Here is a 26313-nt window from a genome sequence, read left to right as displayed (position 1 = left end):
GGGCTTAGGGGGGCCGTGAACGACGTGTTGTGGTCCAGTGTCTCTTGGAGAATTGGCAGCGGTAGCCAATGGCGACGGGGAAGGGGCGGGCGAAGGCCGCGGTGTGGTGGGGGCAGTGGGCGGGGTTGCGGGTGACTGGGATGCTCTGCGAAAGGGGCGGAGCGGTGGTAGTGCTGACTGACGTGCAAACGGACCAGTGGTTCCGGGAAAGCGGGAGGCGAGCGGCCAATGGCGATGGCAAGAGGCGAGGCGGTCAGAATCTTCGCAACTGTGTGTTGGGAAAGATGGGAGGGCGGGCGATCTTGACGGACGTGTACACAGACCAATGATTTCAGGAAAGGGGAGGTGGGCGACCAATGGTGATCGCGGGGAGGTGGCATAGGACGGCGATGGGGAGGGGCGACCAGAGGCTTCCCTGCGATTGTGGGAAACGGTGGAGGCAGGCTGTCGTGAAGGACGTGCGCGTGGGCCAATGGGCCGGGGTAAGCAGGCGGCGGGTGGCCAATGGTGGCGCGCGGGCTGGGGGCGAGGCGGGGCGGTGGGGCTGTGCGGCGCCGTGCGGGAAGCGGCGGGGCGGCGGCAGCTCTGAGGTGAGTCAGGCGGCGGAACAGGTGCGGGCGGCGGGCGCGCCAGGGCTCTGCGTCCCTGGCGGTCCGAGCGACAGTCGGGGCCATCCGGCCCTCGCCGACTGGGCCACGCCGGCCCCCGCTCATCCGAGCTTCGTTCCCGCAGGTCGGTCGGAGGCCTCCTCTCCGCCGTGCTCCCGCGGCCGGCGCCGTGGGCATGCGGGCGCGGCCTGCGCGCGCGTGAGCGAGGATGGGGACGCAGGGCAGCCCGGTCAAGAGCTACGACTACCTGCTCAAGTTCCTGCTGGTGGGCGACAGCGACGTTGGCAAGGGCGAGATCCTGGAGAGCCTGCAGGACGGTGCTGCCGAGTCTCCGTACGCCTACAGCAACGGTAAGGAGGCCCCGCCACCGGCCCGCCCTCGGGGAGCCGCCCCCCTGTCCCCTCTCGGGAAGAGCGCAGGGCGCGCGGCGGCAGGACTGCTCGGAGGCGGCGTGAGCACCACGCAGCCCCCACAGTTAGCTGGCCTGGGAGGCGCCTTGCCCAGTGGGCCTGATCTGCCAACTCTTGTCACGTCGGGTCTATAATGTGAACTGCGCCAGCCAGCCATTTGCCCTCGCCGGTTAGACTGCAATTAAGAGCCAAGGATCAGCGCCTTGCCTTTTTCATCTCTTCACTGTGGCTAAAGCCTAACACTGCCTGGCAGGGAGCGAGCCTTCGGCAATTTGCAATCTGTTTTCTTTCTCACCATTTTTAACACTAATGAAGGCCGGAGACTGGGAGAAAGCAGCTGGATCCTGAGCTTACAATCAGTTTGTCGCTTTAAGTATCAGCTTGAGGCATTTTTAGAGGCTAACGACTTAATGGGAGACTGAGATTTTGCTGTGAGCTTTCTAGAGAAGGCTTTCATCATAGGTCAATCAGAGCAGCTTGGTGGCTGCAGGGTGACAATTTACCGAGGAGGTGTGTGAAGAAAGGGTTGTTTAGGAGCTGGAGGAAGGATGTACCTGAGTGGGGGTTGGGGAGCATCCAGCAGTGGAGGCATCCCAGCTGCCCAGGTTCTGTGCGGTCAAGGTGGAGAACCTGTGACAATGTGTACCATGTATGGCCAGGGTTTTGGAGCGGGGTGCCTTGAAGGCAGGCTGTTCCCCTGAGGTGTTTACTCAGTGCTCAGGGAATCAACACATTCTGCTGGAAGAAAATGTCCCATTTACAACATTAACATTCTTTTAAAATATCTGATTTCATGGCTAAAATACATAGCAAGTACACATCACCAGCACTTGTCTGAGAACCCCTTGATTTACGTATCTAATGTAATAAACATAGTTATCTTGTCCAGCAAAGCGCTGTGGCCAGTCCTCCCTCTGTGATGAGGACCTTATCCCAGGCCACATGGGGTGTTTCCTTAGAACTAGGGACTCTGCTTATAGTATGTCAGTGTCGAGTCTCTCCAAGGACCTTTTGTGCTTCTGGAAATTGTCTTGTCTAACTAATTTTGCTTCAAGTTTTTGCTCTCCACACCCTTTGTTGCTTTGTTTCTTGGGCTCTTGTCAGTCCTGTCTGACTGCTCTGAACATTTGCTGTTTGTTAAATTGCTTGCCTGTGGGCAACTGAGAGTGTGGATGCTGTTTTTCTGACCCTTCCATTTTAGGACTTGTCAGGGTTGTTGGATTGCCTGGACTAGCTTAATGCCCTTCCTGTTCTATCAGCTTCAGAAGTGGGCAGCTGTGCCAGATTCACACTGTGCCACCTCCTGAGGCACGTGCACTCAGTCCTAGTTTTAGAGGAGACTTCTGGAAGGCAAGAAGGGAGGAGCCTTGGTTTTTTTTTTAGGTGAAGAAGGAAGAGTGTGAGGTCCACCGGGGTGTGTGAGTGAAGGCCTCTGTTGAGATTTTAGCAGACCCCTTCACCAGCCACTACCACCTTGATAGGCACTTGGCAGCAACCATCAGAGATGCCCCTCCTATCTCAGTGGGTAGTTGAGTTGCTTTTCCAGTAGTAGTGTTGCTTCCTGGAGCACTGCTCCTGGGCTGCTGGTGGTGTGTGTTCGAAAGAGCATGAGAAGATTGTGAGAGGGGTTGGGCTTTGTCAGGGGCAGCAGTGTTTTCCCGGGACATAGATTTATATGCTTCTGAGGGTCAGCTCAGTCTCACCATTAGGTACTCCAGCTGGGTGCAGCAAGCATTCAGGAAACACAGAGCCACTAGCCAGAGAGATAGGACCCACCTCCTATCTCCTCTGTCAAATAGCAATGCATTACCACACTTCCTATGACATGCTGACTGAAGCAGGGCCGGTTTGAGTAAAATGTGGAGACCTGCCTTAGATAGCAGAGGTGTTTGGTCCAGCAGAGGATCATCTGCCAGAAATGGTGAAGAAAGACCACTCTTAGAAAGGCTCTATGTGCTCTTAGGACCAGGGCACACTCAGAGGCCCCTGCAGGTCTCCCAAGGCGTCAAGCAGAGAAGGCACAATGCCTGGCCTCTGTGTCTAGGGACCCTCAAGTTTAAGACATGCACAACTTGATGAGTGGGTCTTTGTAGTCAGGGCCTCAGCTTACTGACTCGAAGGCCCAGTCTTCTTTATCAGGGTGAAGTTGGTGGACTAGAGTGTACTTCTTTTTGCTTCTCCAAAGTTTTCCTAAGGGTGACTTTTGGGGGTTTTGGGAACTCTGGAGCAGCTTGTTCTCAGGATTCAGTATCGTGGGAATTTGTCCTTTGAAAGAGTTGCAATATTTAGGAGTTTTTTTAGTTTTGATCCTCTTACAAAGGACATACATGTATTTTTTTTTTTTTAGTTGTTAAAGCCTTCAGCATGTTTCTAGGCTTCTTGTTTTTGTCCTAAACTCGCATGGTCCTTCTGACTAGGAGCAGATGACCCATGGCAGGGAGATCCCCGCCTGGCAATGGGCGTGTAACAAAACCCCCTTCCTTGGGCCAGATGACTTGCCCACATTGAAGTCTTGTCTAGCTTGTTCCTCACACAGGTACATGAGTACGTGTTGCTCTCCTCAGCTTCACAGACATGTGAGTCATCAAAACAGCCTTTTCTAGCACTGGCACCTGAAGCAGTGATGAGCCATATGTGACAATGGCACCACTCCCATGGGAGCCCATAGTGGCTCTTGGTGTCTGGTGATGCTGATGTATGCCATGCTTATAGGTTTCCATAGACCTGGAGACCTTCCTCTCAGGAGGTTTGCTTTCTCTTCTTAATACACAGCAGTGGTTTTAGGAGAGGGTCTGTGCTCTCCTCAGGCAGAGCAGAACACTTTGCATAGAGGTTCCACTGGGCTGTCTGCTGGGGAATTAGGCTCCAGAACATAAGTGGCAAGGAGACTGGGTTGTGGAACTGGCAGGAAGGAGGTAGAACATTCTGTGAGCAGCTCTGCTCTCCAGTGCATTATCAGATCTGACTGCTTTAGGGTGGTGGGCCCTGAGGTGGCATGCTAGGTGTACCCTAGTACACAGCCCGTCCCATTTTACTGCGGGTAGTGAAGGCCCTGATTAAGACAGTTGTGTTCTCTTTGCCTTTGCTCTCACAGATGTTTACGTTGAAGATTGAGGGTTGACAGGAAGATGTGTTGTAGTGTTGATATGCTCATGTCTTAGAATTCTCAATAGTGGATATAACTTCATCTCTCCCTGTCTGCTTCTCTAAGGTCAGTGTTGGTGGGAGCTTCCTTGTGTGCAGGATGCTCATATTCTTTGATCCTAGGATGTGCGGGGAGGGAGAAAGGAGGTAATTGTCATGGCCGTGGACAAAGCCAGGCAAGTGCTGAGGTCTGCCATGAATGTTTGGGCCTACTGGTTATTTCTATGTTAATGCTGTGCCCATAGTGCAGGATTCTATGTGCTTGTGCCCCCAGCATGCCAGAATGTGGGCTGTGGCCCACGTCAGCCACCTGGCAGCTAGGCCAGAGCTCACCACATCCGCCAGCTCCATGGCTTTGCACTGGACAATTCCAAATGTCTTTTCTTACTTAGCTGAAAATGGGTTTCTCTCCTCAGTTTAAACCTCAGGGACACTGCGTCTTGCGATGCTCCATGCTGTTTTCATGAGTCAGGCTATGCCTCCGACCTATACAGCCCAGATGGCTTGTCTTCTATAGCTTTGTCCTCGATACTAGCATGAGACTTAAACATAGGAGGCGCTAACTAGATGTGTATTATAAATGAACAGCCTATGCTCAGAGTCCCTGTTCTGTGGTCACCACACAGCCCCTCCCAGTCTCTCTCTTCGTCTGTACTTGGTTGGGCCCTCATATCTGGGTTTTGCCCATTTTCTGGGCCATGTACTGGGAGTTTGCCTTTCCTATGTCAGATGCCATGTTCCAAAGCGGGCCTTGGCCTGAGCATGACATGTGCGAGGCCCAAGGCCAAACTCCTCAGAGCTGCTCCTCATCTAGTCCTCACCACCACCCTGTGATGGAGGCACTGTTATCATCCCATTTTACAGATGAGGAACTGAGACTCAGGCTGAGAGCTCGCAGCTGTCACAGGCAGCTTGGGGCCCGACACCCTCAGTCTTCCTAGGTGCTAGCTGTCTGACCCCCTTCTCTGGGAGCCTGGTGCTGTAGTTGGTGGGGGAGACCCTCTTCTCACTAGGCGTCCTCACATTCTCGCCTCCACCCTGGACCTGGCTCCTCTCCCCAGTGACCACAACCCTCCTCTTCAGTGCTTCCTTTCCTTGCAGGTTCTCAGTGCATCCCAAACAACTTTTCTTTCCTTCTTCCTGGCACCTCTGTCCCTGGTCCAGGGCGAGCCTCCTCCCTCTGCCGTGGAGCCTGGGACCAGTCACTGAGGCCCATTTGTTCTCCCTTCACTGCACTGCTCTTGCCCTGCTGCCTCCCTCTTGGCACTGCCCAGCAGAGCAGCAGAGCCCTGAGAGCTTCCAGATCAGCTGCCAACCAGGGCAGCAAACCATGGGTTTCCAGAGAGGTTTCCAGAAGGCCACACAGGGCAATGCATAGACCCATCTGCCTGTCTGCCCCTTTGCCAGAGACACTCACCTGCTGTGTGTGGTGTAAAGATCAACCTGCCCCTATCTAAGAGAGTGGCAGGCTTGGAGAGACAGGGTTCCTTACCCACCTCAGTTTATGCTAACTGGGCTGATTTGTAATTTGGACTGGTATGGCCTTTCTTGAATTTTCAGAAAACAAGTTAATAGGTAGAATATTTTCAATGTTAAGTTTTTCCCCAATTTCTTGCACTTGCCATACATTCAAGCAGATAACAGGAAAAGGCTTCCACAGCAGATGCACTGCTATACAGAGCTGGGTCCCTCTTTCAGGGTAATGTGGTCACAGTGACACTGCTGTGTCATGTTGTGTACACATATGTCTTTGTTCCCATCATCAACAGTGTTTGTGGATTGGATGATGAACTAAATAGAAACATGTTTCAGGAAGGAAACCCTACTAGGGAGTGGGGAAGTAGGCAGGAGGGTCCCACAGGTACTTTCTCTTCCTGTTCTATTTGAATTATAATTGGGAAAGTATGAAATTGCTGGTCCCTGAAAAGCTGGCCACTTAACCTGGTCTGAGGCCTAGGTGAGAAGGAGGAGAAGGGGGTGGAGTTGTAGCCAGTAAGTGGTACACCTCTTGATGGTTGTTGTGACACCTGGGACCACACTGGTCAGGGTGTCATCCATTGGGCGTTTAGAGAAAGTAGGGGAAGGTCTCAGTGTCCAGCCCCCTGGTGTGGAGCAAGCTGTAGAAAGAATGGGAGAAGGGAGGGCTGTGGGGCAGGATTTACCACCCTGGGCCCTCAGGAGCAGGATGTTTGGACTGTGAGCACAGGCAACAGAGACCAGGAAAGGGGCTGAGCCAATATCAGGTGTGTGGGGTCATCCTTTGGGTGGGAAATGAGGGTAAACACAAGTGAATAAAGTGAACTCGAACTTCGAGATGGTAACTCAGGTTTCCTGGTTATAATTGTACTCGCGTAGAGCCAGTAGTGATGGGCAGCTCTGATGTCCACAGTGCATGCTTGTCTTCTGCCAAAATGGGAATATCAAGTACCTCATTGACTGTATACATGTGTTCTTTAGAAGGTAGAGAAGGAATGGGGGACAGGTAAACCCAGCACCACTGGAGGAGGTGGGGACCCAAAGACATGAGCAGGACAGTGGACATGAACAAATGAGCTTTGGCCACTCAAGGCGCTAGGCGCTGATGTCTCAGAAAAGTATGAAGCTTTGGCTAGACACACAAAAGGGAAGCAATTCATGCAGAGTCCGGGGTGTTAGGAAAGACACGCCTTCAGGAGTAAAGAGTGGTCTAACCAAGAAGAAGTGCAGAGGGTGTGGCATTGGGAGGTCAGCATCCTGAGAAGGGGCATTCTCTAGCCACATTTTTGAGGAAGAACAGAGAGTGGAAGAAGGCGCAAGTGCAGGAAAGGCAGGCACTTGACCGATTTTGAAAAGTGTCAAAGTGTGGACAGCCAGGTAGGTTCCAGATCTCTGGGCAAGCAAGTTAACGTCAGATCTCAGCTGGGTGATAAGCATGTGTTCCAGAGCTCAGGAAGCCAACATGTGGTTCCCCGGTTAGGTGGCAGCACTGTTGCCGAGGTAGGCCTGCGTTCCCTTCAGTAGTTCTTAGGATCATAATCTGGGTCCTTGCCAACCTGGACCGTCCAGGCAGCAGTTGTCTATCACCTGGGCCATGGTTAGGGTGAGTGCCTGTTACTTAAGTCTCTGCTGGGAGGCATGAATGACAGGTTAAGTGACATTATCAGGATTTAGATGCTTTGTACAGCCTTGAATGACTGAAGGAACATAGTGACACCCAACAGAGTGTCAAAGTTCTATGTCCAAGAGTCATTGCAGAGGAATTGGGGGCTCTAACTCGGCAGCAGCCATGATCATCCACTCTGCCCATGGACCGTCGTACTTTTGTAGCATGGTGTCCCTGAAGCCCTTGTGCATGGTGCCGCTATTACAGATACACCACCTAGCACTCATTCAGCGAGTCTCCTATTTTTACCCAGTCGTTTTGTATCGATTTGTTTACCGTTGTTTTGGCCTCTCTCTTCTCTGGTCAGTATTGGCAATACTCAGCTTTAGGAGCTGAGTCCAGTTTTCTTACAGACACAGTTTGAGCAGGGGGAGGCCTGTCCCTGGGCACAGATCTCAGGAGCAGTGTGGCAAATGGAATCCTTGTCAACCTGTAGAAGTTGTCTCCCACAGGAGCTGATGGTCCTGGGTGCACGCTCATTTTTGTATGAACACACATATATGCACACAGCTCTCTCAGTCACTGGGGTTGCCAGTGACTTGATTGGGTCCGTATCAGCAGTGACCATGGCCCTCGATGGATGGGAATAACTAGGTGGTGGTATTGTTAGTGAGAGTATTTTCCTCATTTTAGGTCACTTGGCCAGGATTACAGAGTCCAGAGAGAATATTCTCATGAAAAATACATGGAAAGTTGTTTAACCTTAAAATTAAATAGGATAGAACACTCCCCTGTAAGTCTATCACTATTACAGTAGCCAAGATATGGAAGTAACCTAAGTGCCCATCAATAGATGATTGGATAAAGAAGTTATGGCACGTATATGAAATGGAATGTTACTCAGCCATAAAAAATGAAGTCTTACCCTTTGCAACGACGTGGATGGACCTAGAGGGTTTTATGCTGAGTAAAATAAGTCAGACAGAGAAAGATAAATACCACATGGTTTCACTTATATATAGAATCTACGGAACAAAAGAAACGAACAAACTAAATGAAAACAGGCTCACAGATGCAGAGAACAAACTGGTGATTGCCAGAGGGGAGAGGTGTTGGGGTGCTGGGTGAAAAAGGTGAATGTATGAAGTACAAATCAATAATTACAAACGATCATGGGGATGTAGAATACAGCACTGTGTGTAGTGCCAGATGAGTGCTAGAGTAACCGGGGGGATCAGTTCATAAATTTATAAATGTCTAACCATTGTATTGTGTACCTGAAAATAATATAAAATAATAATTAAAAAAAATACTTCAACTTAAAAAAAAAAGAAAAATCTGAAATAGCCTAAGCGTTCAGCAGCAGAAATATGTTATATTCATAGGGTGAGATTATTATACATCCTTGAAATATGCTGGTTTGAGGAATATTTAATAAATATGCAAGGATATGGGGAAATCTCTGTTATTAAGTAGGAAAAAAAGTATTCCTAATTAGTCTATCAGTGGGTGTCAAATGAAAGAATTGTGGAGTGAAATACATGAAAACATTAACAATGGTTATCTCTGTGTTTGGAAATTATGATTAATTGTTTAAATGTCCTGTATTTCGCCAGGTTCTATATGTGGATCTGTTTGTTCTTTATGGACAGCAGAAGGCTTTGGTTTGGTTTGGTTTCGTGTGGTTTTTAAGGCATTAAGGAAAAGTTCTTCCTTCACAGGAAACCAGTCCACAAACTGCCCAGAGTTTCTCCTGTAACCGGCATGCTGGTGTAGACACAAAGGCATTTCGAAATTTATTAGGTAACTTCTGCTTCCTTTTCCGTCCTTCACCAGGCAGCCCCCTTCCTCCTCTCCTCAGCGACAGGCTTAAATGTATGCCTGTGGTGGCAGACCCCAGCCCGTAGGAGGGCAGGCATGGGAGACCTGCAGATCATCCTTGTTCCCAGAATTTCTGTGCAGTCAGCACGTTAGGGGATGGGTGTTCACATCTGGCTCTGATCTTTATTCAGACTCATTTTGTAAAGTAATTCAGCCTCTTATGGTCAAAAGGCTTACTAATCTAAACTCTGAGCAGATCAGCACCTTGTGGGTTACTTTTTCAAAAAATAAATTGTATCGAGTTATAATTTACCTACAATAAAATGTACCCATTTTAAGCGTACTGTTGGATGAGTTTTGACAGGTGTATATACCTATATAACCACTGCCCTAATCGAGACCTGGAACATTTCCACCTCCCCTGAGAGTTCTCTCCTGCTTCTTAGAAGTGGATCCCCCAGGCCCCACTGGTCTGCTTCCTGTCACTCTAACATGCTTTGCCTCTCCAGAATTTCCTGTAAATTGAATCATACGGTACTGTGTTCTTCATCTTTTGTTTGTTTCACTCAGCATAATGTATGTGAAATTCATTTATGTTCTTCCCTTTTTGTTCCTGAGTAGCATTCCTTTGTAGGGATATATTTGTTTATCCATTTACCTATCAATACGGTTTTAGTTATTTACTGATTTTGGCTATTGCGAATAATGCTGCTGTGAACATTCTTGTACGAGTTCTTTAAACATGTTTTTAAATTTATTTTTGTGGTAGAAATATGCACATTTATCATGTTGGCCATTTGTAAGTGTCTGATTCAGTGGCATGAAACACATTTGCAACACACACGTTGTTGTGAAGTGTGTGCTTAACATATAAGCAATTGCCAAACTGTGTCCTAAAGTTACTCTTATCATTTTGAGTTCCCACCAGCAACATGTAAGAATTCCATGCTTTACACTTTGGCCAGTGTTTGATGTTGTCAGCTTTTTTTTTTCCTTTTAATCAACTTTATTGAGGTATAATTTATGCACCAAAAACCTGTATCCATTTAAAGTTTGCAGTTTAATGGGTGTTGACAGGTATATATATATACTTGAGAAACCATTGCCACACTCAGTCCTCGTGCTCTTTGCCGACTTCCTTTATCTGCCCCCAGACCTGGCAATCGCTGACCTTTATGTTATAGACTAGTTTGCATTTCTAGAATTTTTCTATCAATGGAATCGCATCATTTGTACTCTTGAGTACCTGGCTTCTTCATGTCTCCATTTCCTGTGAGATTCAGCCACATTATTGTGTGTAGTTGTAGTTCACTCGTTTGTATTGTATAGATTTCATTGTGAGTACTGCCTGCCATGTCTTTATTCTTCTACAGCTGGGCTTTTGGATAGTTTCCATGTTTGGGTTATTCTGAATAGTGCTCCTATGAAAATTCTCATTCAAGCATACCTCAGAGATATTATGGAATCTGTTCCAGATCACCTCAGTAAAACGAGTTGTAATCTTTGCTGGTGAAGGTGTCTTGCATTCAGTTTGTAAAAAACACAATACTTGTGAAGCTTAATAAAACAAGTTATGTCCGTACATGTTTTTGGTGTGTATGTGCACACATTTCTGTCGAGAATACTCTGAGGAGTTGGTTTGCTGGGTTGTAGAGTACGCAGTATGTTCAGCCCTAGTAGATACCAACAAACAGTTTTCCAAAGCAGTTGAGCGAGTATAAAGAGTTCTCATTCTGCTTTCATTTCAGCAGGTGCCTGTTCCTTTATAATAGCCATATAGCCTCCTTCTGTGGATTACTTTCTGTTACTTAACCATTCGACAGTTAGATGGATTTTTATTTTGTATCCAGTTTATTTGTAATAAAAAATAATGCCGCAGTAAATAGCCTTTAGTTACTTTTGTGCCTGGATATTTCTTTTCTGTTACTGCTGTAACATTATTTTATGGTTCTGTAGGTCATAAGTCAACAGCCAGGGTGTCGGCTGCTTTCTGCAAGTTCTAGGGGAGATATGTTTCCTTGCTCGTTGAGTTGTTGGCAGATCCAGTTCTTTGTGGCTGTGGGACCAAGATCCCTGTTCTTTGCTGGCTGTAAACTGAGGGCTGTCCCAGCGTCTAGAGATCGCCCACATTCTTCACTCATGTTCCCCTTATTCCATCTTCAAAGCCAGGTCAGGGCCGTCCCAGGCTTTGAGTCTCTCATTCCATCTTATCTCTCTGACTCAGTGGGAAGAGAGTCCTTTGCTTTAAAGACTCCTGATGACATTGAGCCCACCCTTCTCAAGGTCCATGACCCGCCCCTTTGCCTTGTAGCAAGCATATTTACAGGTTCTAGGGATTAGGATGTGGACATCTCCAGGGCTGTTACTCTGTTCACCACGGCTTTCTAAAAAGTTCTTTTATTGTTTTGTTTTGATAGATTTTTGTAAGTACAGTGGCTGGTCAGAGGAGTGTATGTTTGCATTTCTGTTAGTTAGATACTAGTGGTATTAGTTACCAGTGGACAGAATGTTTGTGTTCCCTCAAAATCTATGTGTAGAAACCTAATCCCCAAGGCAGTAGGATTAGGAGGTGGGGCCTTTGGGAGGTGGTTAGACTTTGAGGGTGGAGCTCACAAAGGGGATTACTGCTTTATAAAAGACCCCACAGATCTCCCTCACCCATTCTGCCATGTGAGGACTCAGCAAGCGGACTTTCACCAGACAAGGGCTTTGCTGGTACCTTGGTCTTGGACTCTTAGCCTCCAGAACTGTGAGAAATAAATTTCTGTTGTTTATACACACCCCTCTCCCCCCCAGTCTGTAATATCCTGTTATAGCAGCCCGAGCCAACTAAGAAATTACCACAAACTGAACATCTTAAAATAGCACCTACTTATTAGTGCATAGTTTTTGTGGGTCCAGAATCTGGGCACAGCTGTTATGAATTTTTAAAAAGTCCTCCTGTGGCTTTTAATTTTGTTGGAGAATAGCTAGATATTTACACACTAACCTGCCGTTTCTTCATAAAAGACTGGAACCTCAAAAGAAAAGGAGATGGCAGCAAACATGCTATTTGAGCAGATGTGTGAGATGTGCCCTCACCCAGAGGTCAGCCGAATTGTGCGTAGCAGTCTTCATTCTGACCGGCTCCTGCTCTCGCTGAACAGTGGAAAATTGAACTTAAAAACATCTAAAAATCTTGTTTTATGCACCAAAACAAAGCTGAGTGGGCAGATCTAAACAGACGGCTGAGAATTTTTGGTTCTTATTCATGTGTGTGTCTTCTTTTGCCCTGATTACTTCATAATTTCCTAGGGCTGTATTGGGGGTGGGTTTCTTGGGAATCTGTTTTTCTGCATCAGTACTAACAGACATTCAAGCATTATGACACGCTAAAGAAAGGGACATGGAGGAGGAAAGCGTGACTTCCAGCCTACTCAGTCTGGTGACTCCTGGTAGAACACCACACCTCGACTTCCAGCAGAGGGGCCACTGTGCTATATAGGAGAATAGTCAGCCCAAAGAGAGTGGTTTATGCACCAGATTATCCTTGACAGGCTGGCCACATGAGTATGGATGCCCCACTCAGGTGGCAGGTGTCCCACTCCTGAGAATGGGAGGCTACATAAAGACAAAGCTGGGTTCTGCTGGTCAGTGCCACCTAGCCCTCAGCCTTCCTCCTGTGCATCCCCGCAGTTCTGCTCATAGCTCCTGCTGAGGTGCATCTCAGCAGGCAGGAGGGTAAACTCCCCAAATCTCCAGGACATAAGTGACTTTTGGAAAACGAAGTGACATTCTAGAAAGTTGAAACTTTAATCTTTTTTGTACCATTCATTTTTCCTCTTCTACTTCTTTTTTCTGAATCCATGCTATGAAATACCTCTTTGATGGGCAGCAGAGTCAGCAGCCAGGTAATTATAATGTTCCTGCAACTTTAGCCTCCGTCAGCATTTTTCTGGAGCTGGTGAGCTGCTCTGTGCACCTCCCTGCCTTGGCTGTTGTCAGGGGCTGAGACCAGCGATGCAGGGACACGGTGTTGGGAGGCCGCCAGCTCGTGCCATGCTGAGCCCTGGAAGGTCCTTCTAGACCAGTGCTTTGCAGCATCTCCTTTACTGTCATGAAAAAGAATAAAATTCATAGATAATGTATTCTATTTATACTCAGAATAAATAACAGACATGTGCATGTATATGTAGATGTATATTTATAATATAAAGGAGAAAGAAGGGGGAGTGCAAGGCATTGTAAGATCGTTTATATTCCAGAAAATCAGTGCTTGGGTACAATTGTACTAGATACTGAGGTGACAGTAAAAGTGTTCCTGGTAAATGGTACCAAAGTGGATATATCATTCTGGGACTTTTATTGCTTACTAAACATTATATTTTTAAACATTTATCTATGTGGATACATGTAGCTTTTGTTGATTTATTTTCAATTTTTTATTAAATATTCAAATTTTCACAAAAGAAAAAAATGTACCTAGTATAGGTGTCACTATGGGTGATGTGGTTTTTCTTCTAAAATGGTGAACAATTCTTGGTAAAATTCTGAACAAATGAAACGCGGCCTCCTGTGATTTGCAAGGTGGTGGCAGTCCTGTAAAACATGGCGCAGGGCAGCTGGGCAGCAACATGAGTCCATTAGCTCCCGGAACAATGCCTGGTGTATAACAGAAGTTATAAAGTGATTTATGTCAAGCGAATTGCCACTCCCTTCAGAAACCCCATGAAAATAATAGAAAAGATATTATTAAAAACATGTGAATCCATCAGGTGAGAGAGGTTGACCATGTGGGAAACAGGTGCTACTGCCACAGCTGAGCGCAGAGAGCTGAAGCCTGGCCTGTGAAGGGCTGGTGGGGACCCCACGGCTCTGGATCCCACACCCCATGTACCCAGGCCCCTCTGAACTCGGCCCGAGGGGGATAGGCTGAAATCAGGGCAGGGGCCAAATGGCTGGATGGGCCCCCAGCAGGGACACAGGAGGTCCACTCTTTGGGAGAATCGAGCACAGTAGAGGGCTGAGTGCAAGTCCATTCCAAATGGGGAGACCCTGGCTACCCCCCTACTCCTGGTGCTCGGGAGCCCATGGCCGCAGACAGTCTTTGCTGGAACAGTCATTAGCCCAAGAAATGTAAGTTCCACACACCCAGAGGCACCTGGCGGCTTCATCATAAGCCCAGTTCAGAAACCAAAGTTATACCCAGAACTTCTTGCGGCTTTTTAGGATCTCTGAGGGGTGAATGGACAACCAAGGGTCACCCCAAGGTGAGGAAAGACATCCGAGGACCTTAACAATCTTATAACTAATGTCTGAGGTATAGGGATACTGCATTCAAGAACCAAGAACAGGATGCTATTAGAAAGGAACTTTCCAGAGGACCAGAAAGAGCTTTTAGAAATTAAATTAAAAATAGCAGAATTTTTTATAAGATCATAGAAGGGCAGGAGGATAAAGTTGAGGATATCTCCCAGAAAGTGGAAAAAAAGACAGAGATGGGAGAAAAGATGAGAAAACTGGCTAATGAGAGGCCAGGATGTGGGACAGAGGAGTGTGTGGGTAGAGGAGTGAACTGGGGACCTAAAGGCGAAAAGTGCCCCCAGAACACTGGGCAGATAAATGCCCTGAAGCTTTCTGAGTAAAAAGGACACATGAGAAGGACCGGGAGTCAGAACACTCATCTCCCCTGGCGCCTTTGGTCACCTGCCGCTGGCCCTTGGTGGCCTCCCCGAACACTTGTCCACCCAGGGTATATCCGCAGACCTAGGGCCTAAGATCTGGTCATCCTGTGTGGCCCCTCCCCATGTGTGAGCTGCTCCAGTTCCCAAGAGGCCTGGTTGACCCCTGGGCACCAGCAGAGGTTCCAGCTTCCAATAGCTGATTTTTCTTCTGAATGGTCATGACTGTGCTATACAAGGTGTTAAATATTTTGAATGAAACCTCTGGTCATCATTTTTTCAAAGAGCTGCTCAATATTTAAGGACTAATGGTGTGAAGTGAGGGAGGAAGTGATTGAAATTCTCCAGCAACAGTCTTTAGACCTAAGAATTGTCACAGCTGATTCATAGTGAAGTTTGGTTGACGCCCATCTTTACAGCAGGGAGACTTTGCCCTTCTATAGGTGTCTCTGGGTTCTTTCTGGGTTTGCTATGTCTTTTCTGTGTGTTTATAAAGCTCACTGTAAGTTTTTATCCAGATTTGAGATGTGAGAAGCAGAGTAAGTATGAAGAATATGTTTGAATTTTTATCAATATCCAAGTGAGTGTGTCCGCCAAGGGGCTCTGTGCTCCCCTCCTCCCTGAACCTGTCTTGACGTATTGGCTCCCCAGCCACCCTCAGCTGGACCCTGTTGTCCACAGTAGGGACCTGCTGCCCAATTTCCTCAGTCTCCTCGCAGGGGTGCTCAGCTTTCTTGGGGTTACCCGTGCTGGCACCAGACATGGAGGCCACCTGTCCCTAGAGGCCGGGCGGGACCAGAGTGTGCCAGAGAATGTTGCCACTGTCTGTGAGTAAACCACTTCAGTGGTGACATCATTCAGCCACCGAATTCCAGCTTCTGCTTTGCAGTGTTCTCTAAGAATCCTGTTCCTTGACGAGCTCTCCGACCCAGTGGTAGGAAGGCAGGGCCGTGCAGCAGGAGGGGCATCAAGAGGAGAGCTGCTCCTCCTTGATACCAGTTCCCAGCTCTGAGTGCCTGTCCACATGGATCCCACACATGTGTTTGGCAGAGCATTGAGCAGAATCGCTAGAGAGCAGGGACCGCGTCCTTTCTGACACAAACTGAAGTTAACGCCATATTGTCCTGAGTGGAATGTGGGCAGATGGGTCAGTGAGGCGCATGATGCTGGTTATAGGAGGAGGCCAAGCAAGGCCCTGCCGAGGTGCTAGTCGTCCCTGGAGGTGAGTGGAGGACGGCAGCCTGCTCCCTGTATCCTGTCTCTTAGCCCTTCCTGGGTGCCCTGTCCTACCTGCAGCTCCCTGCTAGGCCTTTGGGCCACAGCGCAACCTCCAGTGGCTTGGCTGCAGGGCCGCACCTTTCATGGTAGCTAGCCTCGGGGTGAGGGCCAGAACAGTGTCCAGTCACCTCAGCCTAAGTCTGCTGGGCTGATTGCCACATGGAGGGGATGCTGCTGCCTAGAGGATGAGCATCCACATCCACAGGCTTCCTAGAAATTACTCTCACAGGGTCCATCTCACAGAAACTGGAGCTAAGACTGAGAGGTGAGTCCTAGGCCAAATTTGTGCTTCCTGTTTGATAGAGAATTCAGGAGTTTCCACCAAAGAAGCTGGTTATCAGCAGACAAGAACTGGGGGGAAGGACGAGTGCAGAGGAGGACATTCGAGACAGGCCTGAGTTCTGTTTCTTCCTGAAGAATAGCTCTTTTACTTGAGAATGTGTGCAAGAGAATTTTCTCTTACTTTAAAAAAAAAATTGTGGTAAAATATACATAACGTGAAATTTACTATTTTAGTTATTTTTAGGTGTACAGGTCAGAGGCATTAAGTACATTTACACTGTTTTGAGACCATCATCACCATCCATCTCCAGAATTTTTCCATCTTCCCAGACTGAAGCTCTGTCTTATTAAACGCTGACTCCCCATCCATGTCCCCCAGGCTCTTGTAAACTGTAATCTATTTTCTGTCTCTATGAATCTGACTCTTCTAGGGGCATAATACACATGGAATCATACAGTATTTGTCCTGTGTCTGGCTTATTTCCCTGAGCATAGTGTCCTCAAGGTTCATCCATATTATAGCATGTGTCAGAATTTCATTCCCTTTTAAAGGTGAATCGTATTCTATTGTATGTATAGACCATTTTGTTAGTCCACTCATCCCTCGATGGACACTTGGGTAGTTTCTGCCTTTGTGAACAACGTCGCCATGAACGTGGGTGTACAAATACATATATGTTCAATTCCCTGCTTTTACTTTTTTGGGTGTAAACTCAGAAGTGGAATTTCTGGATCATATGGTAATTCTGTGTTTAATTCTTTGAGGAACTGCCAGACTGTTTTCTATAGTAACGGCACTATTTTACACTCCTACCAGTAGTACACAGGGGTTCAGATTTCTCTACATCCTCACCAACCTTTGTCATTTTCTGTTTTTCTTGATAATAATTTAAATAGGTGTTAGTTGATCTCTCATTGTGATTTGATTTGTATTTCTTTGATGAGAAATGGTGTTAAGCATTTTTTCATGTGTTTATGGTCATTTGTATATCTTTAGAGAAATATCTATTCAAGTCTTTTGCCCAGTTTTTAATTGGGTTCTTTTGTTGTTGAGTTGTAAGATTTCCATATATATTCCTGATATGTGGTTTCCAAATATTTTTTCCCGTTTCTTGGATTGCATTTTTATTCTGTCAGGTGTCCTTTGATGCATGGGAGTCAGGTTTTGATGTGTGGTTAGGAGCTGACCAGGCAGAAGCACAGCCAGGATGCAGGCACAGACGCCTGAGGGAGTGCAGGCCCTCTGACATGTGCTCGCGCTTGCACACACACTGGGTGAGAGTGACACCTGTGTTAAAATGCTCATTTCCAAGCCCTCTTGGAACAAGTGATATATAAAGTCATGAAACTGATGACATTTTTAAGGCTTAAGAGAGGAGGAGAAAACACTGAGCTTTTAGAAGTTTTCAGAAGGTCCATAAACCAGTTGAAGGTCTTACATGTAAGATAACATATCTAGCACTCCCTGTGCCTACGAACTTCTTTTGGACTTTTTCCCATAAAAGTTTTTTTTTTTTTTTTTAAAGAAAGAAAGAAAGCTATGGCATATATAGGTTTTTCAGAGAGCTCTTCAGAGAAATGGCATTTTAGAAATTACTTTACCCTTAATACTCCAAGCACGCTCCAGTTGTCAGTACTGGGCAGCTATGGTGAACCTAAGAACTTGAAAATATGATTAGCCTTTGAGAGTTCGACTTGAGATCTATACAAAGTAGGTCAGTTGAAGATGAGCTGTCCTCTTTCGGGCGTGCCAGGCTCCGCTTCTCTGCCACCCTCTCTTTGGCCTGTGCTGTGGTGCCCAGCATGCTCGCTTGTGTTGCTGGACTGGAGCCACAAGAAGGCTCAGCTGGGGGCAGCAGGCCACTCCACCCAGCTTTGCTGGGCTGTGAGACTGAGCCCCGGTGAGGCAGGTCTTGGTAGACTTGTCCGCAAGGCCTTACCTTCAGCCACCCTCTGTTTCCTCACAGGGATCGACTACAAGACGACTACCATCCTGTTGGACGGCCGGCGGGTCAAGCTGGAGCTCTGGTGAGTCAGGAGCTGTGCAGGGCAGCGGTGTCTGGGGGCAGGGGTGCTGTAGCACTTCAGAGTTATTGATGGGACCTCCAAAGCTAAATGAAGTGTCAAGAATCCTTAGAGGAACAGGAAGGAGTCTTATTTACATTTCATTTGGAATAGCTGTTTAAAGATGTCCTGTGTAAACGTGGTATGGATTCTGTTTGGTCATACAGGAACCAAAAGGTCCAGGGCTGTTTGTTCTGATAAAGCCCAGCTCCCTTTGCCCACAAAGGCTCATTTCCAGTGGCCACAGCCCCTCCTCCCTCTTCCTTTGCTACACTCTAAGGAGCATTTTCTAGAACCTTGAAGTCAAGAGTAAATTCCTAACAGGGTTGGGTTTCTCCAGCCTGGCAGGGCAGTGTCCCTGAGCACCCAGGCCCACAGAGGTTGGCCAGTGTGAGCTGTGGAAGGGGAGGGGAAGGGGGCCCTGGGCTGAGCCCCTGGGAGGGATCATGTTACACATGCCGGAGTCCCACGGGCTGCATCCCACTGACCGCCCCTGTCCCCCGCCCCTGTGTTTCAGGGACACATCGGGCCAGGGCAGGTTCTGCACCATCTTCAGGTCCTACTCCAGGGGCGCACAGGTAAGACCAGCAACACTGCCAGTGCCGCTCTCCGGAGGGACAATTCATGTTTCTGTGCCGTCAAACCCTACATGTGTGACTCTTTCTAAGGAAGTTTTGATGTTTGGACATCAAGCTTCCGCTAGGCCGCCCTCTGAGCTAGAGGCCTCAGTCATCAGAGGGTACCAGCTCCCTATGTCCCCACTCTCTGTTCCCACTCTGTGTCCCCACCGACTTCTGTGGCTGGTACTATGGGAGGTGTGCTGGGACCCAGTACTGTGGAAACTCTGCTTGGTCATCTGGCTCACTAGAAACCAAAATGACTTCCCCCTCACATAAGACCTTCACTTGTGGAGCAAGGAGGCTGCCAGGGAAACCAGGTCCATCTCAGGGTGGGTGGCTGCCAAGGCTGACTGGGCTGGATTCCTAATCAGGTCTGTGGGACTGGGCATTGGAGCCACTGTGGGAGGGGCTGTCCCAGGACTTCAGAGAGGCAGGGCATCAGCAAGGAGTAGGAGATGGGGGGCTGTCCCAGGGGCTGCCATGAAAGTGCACCCAAGTTGGGTGGGTGTACAGGGGAATGGGGCCACCCTGAGGGGTGTGCAGGGGCTTGCTTGCCCCTCTTTCTATGTCCTCTGGGCCCTACAAGATGCTTGCATGCTGAGTGGATCTGTGTATGATTCAAGGCTAGAAGGAGAGGAGAGAAGTAGTTGCATGAACAAACCAGCTCTAGGCTGTCGCTGCCATGTCAACGTGAGGAGTCTGGACACAAGACCAGTCCTGTCTACAGTGCAGAGCAGTCCCCCTCAACCTCGACTTCGAAATTGCCAAGGAGGCCTGCAAGTTCAGACCTGCCCAGTTCAGACCTCCCCAGGCAGGGTCCTCCACCAGGAGCAGCACACACTCATTTGAGTGGGGGTGTTTGGGTGCGTTTTGGGGCCCCTGGCTTTGTGGGCCACAGGTTCCAGGTGGGCCTGCACTCAGCAGGAGTTTCCTTTCACATTCTCACTCTGGCTTGGGCTCATGGGGAGCCTCATGTGTTGTCCTTTTTGCTTGTGGGTCAGGATTGATGAAATCTGCAGCTGTCCGGGTACCGTATACTTCTGCTCTTTCTGCTTCATGGGACTTCAGGAGGCAGAGAGGGAGAGAAGTCTGCCGCAGGGGTCTCACTAAAGCCACTTAGGTGTTGGGGACCCCTGACCTTCATCCTCCTCCAGGGCTTTCCTTAGTGGGGGTTCTCAGACATGGTGGGAGGCGGGGAGATGCTGAGTGGGGGCCGAGGACCCCTGGCTGGGCTTGGTGGCTCCTATCCTGGGAGTTCTCACAGAGGTATGGTTGTTGGTACCTGGAGCTCCAGCTTGATTTCCCCCCAGTGTGTGCTGGTGTTCTGTTCACCTAGCAGTTCCACCTGGAGCAGCTGATCCTAAATAATCAGGGTGTGGATCATAGCTTGGGGGCGTTTGTCAGCACCCCACGTCAGCATCAGAGGTGAGGGTAAGTAGCGAGAACTGCCTGTGAAACCCAACATCAAGAAGGCACTGAGATCAAACCTGAGAGGTTCCACGTGCTCTGGGTATAAACATGGAACAGACTGCAGTCATTTCTTTTCAGCTAATTGAGGACACCTAACAAGCCTGGGCATTTGCCAGATTACACAGTGTTTTGGGGAGGCAAACACTGTGTCATCATGTCCATGTTCTCTCCAAAATGTCCAGACCAGTCAGTTGTGTGTTTGTCATTGCTCTTGCTTTAATTCTGGAAGGTTTTTTTTGTTTGTTTCTTTGTTTTTTATCAATTCTGGGCTTGAGGAGCCAGTTGCACACCTGGGGCCTGGGTGGTGGGTAATAGACTCTGAGCTCTAGGCTTCTCTTAGGTGCTGTTGTCTCGGTGGCATTGCTCTTCCTTGTCTCATTTCCATCCTGCCTGGTGGTGGCAGTGCAGACTGAAAGGCTAGGTATCCAGAGGAAGTGCCACCCAGTTTGGTATGCAGAATAGCAAGACCATCTTTCCCAGTCGAGTTTTGTATTTCCTGATACTCTCCCACCCTCGGTTAAGAGTAGAGAGGCCTTGTGGGTCCCTCAGGGCCCAGGTCACAAAAGCTACTGCCAACCCTTGGCTGCTGTCACCTGTCCTGCAGCAGGACTGTCTTGTTCTTACCATGAGTAACGTTTCTGTTCCTGACCACCTAGACCCATAGCCTTCATTTTCTGTTGCTGAGGTCTGAGGTAGCCTCTTGTGGCCCTGGGAGGCTGGCACATCCTGCTGCTGGAGACAGTGGGACCCCTGGGCTCAGCGTAATAATGGAGCTGGGGGCAGCAGATTGTCCTGTTTAGTTGAGGACTTGGGGTCATCTGGACTAGCAGGGCCAGGGAGAGCAGGGCCAGGTGCTAGTCTCCTTCTGGATAGAGAATGATTGATTCATTCATACAAAAAGGGGTTTCATGTGGAAAATGGAATGGAGCGTGCAGTTACCTTTCAGCAAGTACTGATTAGGACACCAGCGTTCCCCTTGTCACTGCCCAGGTGGAGAGGCATATGGGCCAGGGACCATTTGACAGTTGCTCCCCACTTTCAGTGCATCACTTGCTTCTGGGCAGAGCCTGGGTGCTTGTGGGCGTGGGCAGACGCTTCCACGTGCAGCCTGTGTTCCTCGGGAGCTGTACCATACAAAGCATTACACATGCCAACATTTAATTTTAATTTTTTAAAAATGCACTTCTTTACCTTGGTTGGGGTTGTGGTTGTGCAGGTACATATATTCATCCAGATTCATCAAACCATTCATACATAAAATCTGTCCTTTTTCAGGTGTATAAGCTATAGCTCGATAAATACCTTTGACAATAAGGACATCCACTCCTGGGCCCAGCAGTTCTACTTCTTATAGGTCAAGCTGTATGTGCTCAGAGATTTATAATAATATATGACAAAATTACCTGCAAGCCAACAGCAGCACTGACTGATGAGCTTGGTGGGGGTGCAGCCACTGTGGGGAAAGGCCCAGGTAGGGACTGGGTGGTTTGCACCGTGAACTGTCTGTATTGGAGTGAGCAGCACTGTGTAGAAACATCCAGAAACAATAGGTTATTTCTGGAGGAGTGGGGAGAGTAGAGGAGAAGGAAAGCTGCTATTCATACTCTAAAATACCAATTTTTAAAAATGTGAGCATGTGTTACTTTTATTGTTTTAAAAAAAGTATAGTGAGGATCTGTTTGTCCCTCCACGTGTTTGAGACACACAACTGCACAACTGACCTCCCTAAGGGAGGTGATTCTGGTAACTAAGACCCTCTCTTTGATTTCACTGCCAAGACAGTGATCACTGTGCTCCCTGCTGCCTGTACTGTGACCAGCTCTGTGTCCAGCTCTGTGTCCAGCTCTGTGTCCTTCCTCCCTGTGCTTGGGGGGTTGGTGGATCTCCTCTGTCATAATCCCTACCCATTAGACTTGGGCAGCCCCAAAAAGGTGATGTCTGGAAGAGGCTGGTGCCACCTGGAGGAGCAACCAAGGGCTCCCCAACAGCCTTGGGGTGCAGTTGAAGTTGAGCCCAAGAGATGGGCTTCTGCTCACTAGTTTGAGCTTTTCAACATTACATAGGTAAGCATAAGCAAGAAGATAATAAGCTCCCATCCAGCCTTTCAATGTGTGGTTACATCCATAGAAACCTTTTCTGTGTGGTGTGCTGTATGTTTATATTTCATTTTAAAACACCGTACTGTACATAGCATTTGGGATCTGCACTTCTGTCAGTTGTGCACCTGACTGGAGCTGGCACGTTTGCTCTGAAGTGCACTGTTGTTACTTTTATTATCAGCGAGGCATGTCTGCACCTCGACTTCCTCTGTAGCCCTCTGACTGCACATGCAGTTTGTTTCATGCTGAGAGGGCTGGTCTTCAGATACAGCCGCAGTAATTTTTTAGGAGGGGACTTGGAGGGCCAGTACCATCCCTACCCAGCCCCAGGCTTTCCGTCCAAGAGCCTTCAATCTGGTCAACCCCTCAGCCTCATGATGCCCACATCTCCCTTGCAGGGGATCCTCCTGGTGTATGACATCACCAACCGCTGGTCCTTTGATGGCATTGACCGGTGGATCAAGGAGATTGATGAGGTAGGTATGCACCTGCAGACACCCCCTTCATGGTCACCCCCTCCCTGGGGCACGTGCACTCCCATTCCCTGCAGAAGCCTCTTGTGGTCCCCCATTTGTCGCCCCTCCCAGCTCTGTGCATCCTCTTGAGCACTGACTACAATGGTACTTGAAGGCTGGGGTGCTGTGCCTCACAGATCTGAACCCCATCCCATCACAGAATCAGGGAGGGGGGACAGCCAGGAGCGCGGCATCCCGTGTTCATGGCTATACTGAGTCTTATGCGCCCCAAGCATGCACCTGGAGTTCCCCGGATCCTGGTTGGGAACCGGCTACACCTGGCCTTCAAGCGGCAAGTCCCAACGGAGCAGGCACGTGCCTATGCAGAGAAGAACTGCATGACCTTCTTCGAGGTCAGCCCTCTGTGCAACTTCAATGTCACCGAGTCCTTTACTGAGCTGTCCCGCATCGTTCTCATGCGGCACGGCATGGAGAAGATCTGGAGGCCTAACCGAGGTGAGGAACAACTGTTGGGGCCCCTGGGGCCTGAGAATTGATTATTGAGGGCACCAGACAGGCGGCCCTTTAGAGGTCGTAGTCCCTCTCAGGGGTTCAGGCTCCCCAGTAGTAGGCCTCCCACGATGTGCCATGACTAAACTAACTTGCTCCCTGCATGTGCTTTGTTTGGGGGTCTTGGAATTATTACACTTAATGATGCCCTTGTGCTGGGGGTGGTGCCATGGGCCCTGGTGTGTCCCAGAGCAAGCAGGGGAGTGGCTTCCAACCCCTCCCTCCTAGAGCTGAGCTGTAAAGAGTCTGACTGTACCCTTTCCTGTGCCACGAGCTCAAGCCATGTCCTCCCAGAGATGCCAGAGGTGGCCAGTGTTTCTGGAAGCTTCAGTCTCCTGCCAAGCACACTGGGAGCAGAGCTGGCTAATCCCTCAGAAGCAGGGTCTCCCAGGGTACTTCTCAGTGTGCAGCTCTAGGGAGAAAGCCAGAGCAAGGCATCTTCCAGTGGCTGCTTCTGGTGGCACCTGGCACAAGGTGGAGTGGTGGGGTATCAGGATCCAGGTCCAAAAACCTCAACCCCCCACTGAGCATACTTGTGCTCATATGACCAGATGAAACTACTCAACCCTAAGTATCCCCCGTACCTCAGGGCCTTAGACTCTGAGCTCACTTGGTGCCTCACTGCCGTCCCCCGAGCCTGAACCCCCCTCCATTATCTGACCACTCTACCCATGGTCTGACCCCCTTTCCTCATAGTTTGACCCCTGAGGTCTTACATACCTCCTTTCTACACCTCCCAGTGTTCAGCCTGCAAGACCTCTGCTGCCGTGCCATCGTCTCCTGTACCCCCGTGCACCTCATCGACAAGCTCCCTCTGCCTGTCACCATCAAGAGCCACCTCAAGTCCTTCTCAATGGCCAATGGCATGAATGCTGTCATGATGCATGGGCGTTCTTACTCACTGGCCAGTGGGGCAGGGGGTGGTGGCAGCAAGGGCAACAGCCTCAAGAGGTCCAAGTCTATCCGCCCCCCACATAGCCCACCCCAGAACTGCTCCAGGAGCAACTGCAAGATCTCTTAGCAGGGCAGGCAAGCACCACCTGTCCAGACACGCTCGAGGAGTGAGGGCTCAGGCTTGGGGAAGCTCCTGGCCGGGTGCTGGGACGGCGCCGTGTGCAGGGTAGACTTTGGCCACATGGCCCCTCCTGGGAGCGTGGGACACACCTAGCGGGCAGGTGTTCTCAGCCAAATGAGCCCTGTAGGACAGCAGAGGCTGCGCTGCGGAGCGAGCCCGGGTCCCCACATGCTCTGCCTGATTCCACCTTGAGGGGACTGTCCTGAGGTCCCACAGGGCCTGGCTCGCTTTCTTATTTATATAGGAGACATTTCACCACTTTTGTACCTTTTTAAAGGGCCGACAGGGAAGCCTTAATGCAGCCATGGGGTGAGCCCAAGTGGGCTCGTGGAAATAAGCTTTGGGACATTAGGGAGGGATTTGAGGCAAAGACGGGAAGGAATCCACTGTTCCATACACTTCACATGGGGTGTGGGCTATGCAGGGGCCTGTGGGGACACATGAGCTTTGGGCAGCAAACTTGGACCTCACTACCCATGCTGGACTTTCTGAGCATGGTGACCAGTGTGCCCACCACACAGTGCTGGGCAGTGGTGTGGGGGTGGGCCTAACAGTCTGCACAGTGGGGCTGCAGCTTCCTGGGTTCCTGCCAGCCTTCCAGGGTGACGTCGCTGTGTGTCATGGAGCCGTGGGCTCCCAAGAGGACTGCTGATGTTTCTGGGAAAGGAGAAGTGGGGTATGCCCCACATCCTTCCTCACGTGGGGGCACCTTTGGTCATGTTTACATATGTTGCTATATGAGACGGGCTCAACATTTCTCCATATGAAGATGCAGAGCTGTCTGTAGGTGATAAATACTTGAGGGACTGCCAGGTACTCTGCAGGTCTGGACTGAGTCACCACTCACTCGCTTCCTGAGTGTCTGGACCTGGCTCTCGCCAGCTTCTGTTCCCTGACGACCTTGGGTATCACTCCATAGCTGCTTCTTGCCTGGCATCGCCCCTCTGTGAGGTCACGTCATCAGAACCATCCTGACCCATTTCTTAGTGATGCCACCTGGAGCAGCCACAGCGGTGGACCCAAGTCCCTCCTCCAGGACCCGGCAGCTAGCCTTGAGCTGGAGGCCTGGCCTCTTTCCACCCACCTGGCTGGTGACATGGCCGTCGGTCACACTGGTGCTCAACTCTACCTCCTGCTGGGGCCTCCCTAGGCCTGAGACCCCCTCTCTCTGGGACTCCTTTGCAGTGGGTTTCCTCTGGGACAGTCCCCACGCCTGCTGTTCTAGGACACAAGTTGGGGCGGGGTTAGGGGCCGAGGCCTGTGTAAGCAGGGGCTCCTGGGGACCCCAGCTGAGGCCTGGCCACCAGCAGGATCAGGCAGAGGAGGCCCCACCTGCCCTGTCCTACCAACCTGACCCATTTCTTTGAACTTTGAACAAAATCACGTGGACTTTATTTGAGGGTGTGGACTGTCCTGCATTCACCACATAAACACTACCCTTCACTGCTGACACTCACACCATTCCTGAGCTCCTTTTGGACTGTTTGTTTCTTTGTACAGTAAATGTAATTCAGCTCTGACCTCCAGGCTGTATTTTATGTGAATTAAAGTCTGGTTTTAACTGGCTGGTGGGTTGGAAGTGTGATGCGGTGACGTGGGTGTGCACTCTGATATGATAGGTCTAGCACAGCTTTGTGGACCCCTCTGTCCGTTGTGACCAGCCTTACTGACTGGT

The 26313-nt window shown here is 49.4% G+C and overlaps 1 protein-coding gene across 2 annotated transcripts in view; it reads left to right on the top strand.

Moving 5' to 3' along the window:
• Positions 1 to 26203, top strand: part of RAB40C (RAB40C, member RAS oncogene family) — a 26446-nt gene extending 243 nt beyond the window's left edge. The window contains exons 1-7 of one of the 2 annotated variants that reach the window (XM_015591234.2): positions 537 to 590; positions 733 to 958; positions 18253 to 18313; positions 18867 to 18927; positions 22937 to 23014; positions 23287 to 23509; positions 24304 to 26203. In XM_015591234.2, the coding sequence (XP_015446720.1) occupies positions 817 to 958; positions 18253 to 18313; positions 18867 to 18927; positions 22937 to 23014; positions 23287 to 23509; positions 24304 to 24584 (846 nt within the window). In that variant the 5' untranslated portion in view covers positions 537 to 590; positions 733 to 816 and the 3' untranslated portion in view covers positions 24585 to 26203. Of the gene's footprint in view, positions 1 to 536; positions 591 to 732; positions 959 to 18252; positions 18314 to 18866; positions 18928 to 22936; positions 23015 to 23286; positions 23510 to 24303 lie in introns of those variants that run through there. The other variant, XM_006914018.3, reaches the window with a different exon arrangement.
• Positions 26204 to 26313: the final 110 nt, after the last annotated feature.

This window comes from Pteropus alecto, unplaced genomic scaffold, assembly GCF_000325575.1.
Source record: "Pteropus alecto unplaced genomic scaffold, ASM32557v1 scaffold44, whole genome shotgun sequence".
In the NCBI taxonomy this organism is placed as follows: domain Eukaryota; kingdom Metazoa; phylum Chordata; class Mammalia; order Chiroptera; family Pteropodidae; genus Pteropus; species Pteropus alecto.
Note: the sequence above shows the minus strand (reverse complement) of the source record. Positions and strands in the feature narration are given on the sequence as shown.